The sequence below is a fragment of the Trypanosoma theileri genome (assembly GCF_002087225.1).
Source record: "Trypanosoma theileri isolate Edinburgh chromosome Unknown TM35_Tth_62_V1, whole genome shotgun sequence".
In the NCBI taxonomy this organism is placed as follows: Eukaryota; Euglenozoa; class Kinetoplastea; order Trypanosomatida; family Trypanosomatidae; genus Trypanosoma; species Trypanosoma theileri.
In genome coordinates, this window is record NW_021639904.1 from 18,219 (window position 1) to 19,159 (window position 941).

The following is a 941-nucleotide window of genomic DNA, read 5'->3' on the forward strand; positions in this document are numbered from 1 at the left end:
GATAGTTCATTATACCCCAAGAACAAGAAGGCTAACTCCTGACATGATGTTGTCGCGCCGTTTCTTTTATCTTCTGGCTTTGCTGCTAAGTGTGGCAATTGTCTGTGTGGCGGCTGACGTCACTTCTATTGTGGACAGAGCCACTGCTGAGGTGGGAGCTCAGGTTGATGCTTCTCGAGCGGCGGTGGCTAAAGCTGTTGCTGACGCTCAAGCTTCGGCTCTTGCTGCTGCTCGCTCTGCTGCTGACTCTGCAGGTAATCTCACTGCAGCTGATGTTGCTCGTATTGCTGCTGATAATGAGAAAGTTCTTCGTGGAGCTGGCATTGCGATTTCTGGTGAAAATGGTGGAGCTGCGGCAGCGAAGACCGAAGGGAAGAATGCAGCCAGCGTCATTTCTGTGTGGCTGAGTGCGTCTCTACTGATTGTGGTTACACTGGCCAATGTTCTTGTGTGCTGATTGTGTGATTGTGGTGGTGTGACTCTGCTCATCCTGCTTTGTTTTCTTTTTGTTTTTGCATATAATCCCTACGGTCTAACTAATCTTCCACCTGTTGAGATTATCTTCTTTCTTTTTCGTTTCTTAATGTTATTGTGTTTTGTGTGTTTTTACTCTCTGTGTTTATCCTATAATTATTATTGCTACTCCATTGTGTGTGTACGTTCTTGGAGACTCTGTGATTGGTCTTGCACTGTAATGATGATGATTATAATGAGCTGCCTTTTGCAGTGGGAAAAAGAAATGATTACAGATGAATTTATATTTGTAATTGCTGGTATACACATATAGACTTACACCCATAGTGGATGTATTTATGTATTTACTGTGATAGTTGGTATCAATTGTTAAAATCTGTTTGTTTTCTTGTGTTTTTTACACAGTTGGGCGTTTTGTCCTTAACTGTTTTGTTGTTCTGCTTCATACATAGGAAAAAAAAGAACTG

At 42.2% G+C, this 941-nt stretch overlaps 1 protein-coding gene across 1 annotated transcript; it reads left to right on the forward strand.

Moving 5' to 3' along the window:
- Nucleotides 1-43: 43 nt before the first annotated feature.
- On the forward strand, nucleotides 44-457 carry TM35_000621060 (uncharacterized protein; the record flags this gene model as incomplete). Its single annotated transcript, XM_029030992.1, has 1 exon — nucleotides 44-457. The coding sequence occupies one exon, from the start codon at nucleotides 44-46 to the stop codon at nucleotides 455-457; it is 414 nt and encodes a 137-aa protein (XP_028877698.1).
- Between the last annotated feature and the right edge of the window lie 484 nt (nucleotides 458-941).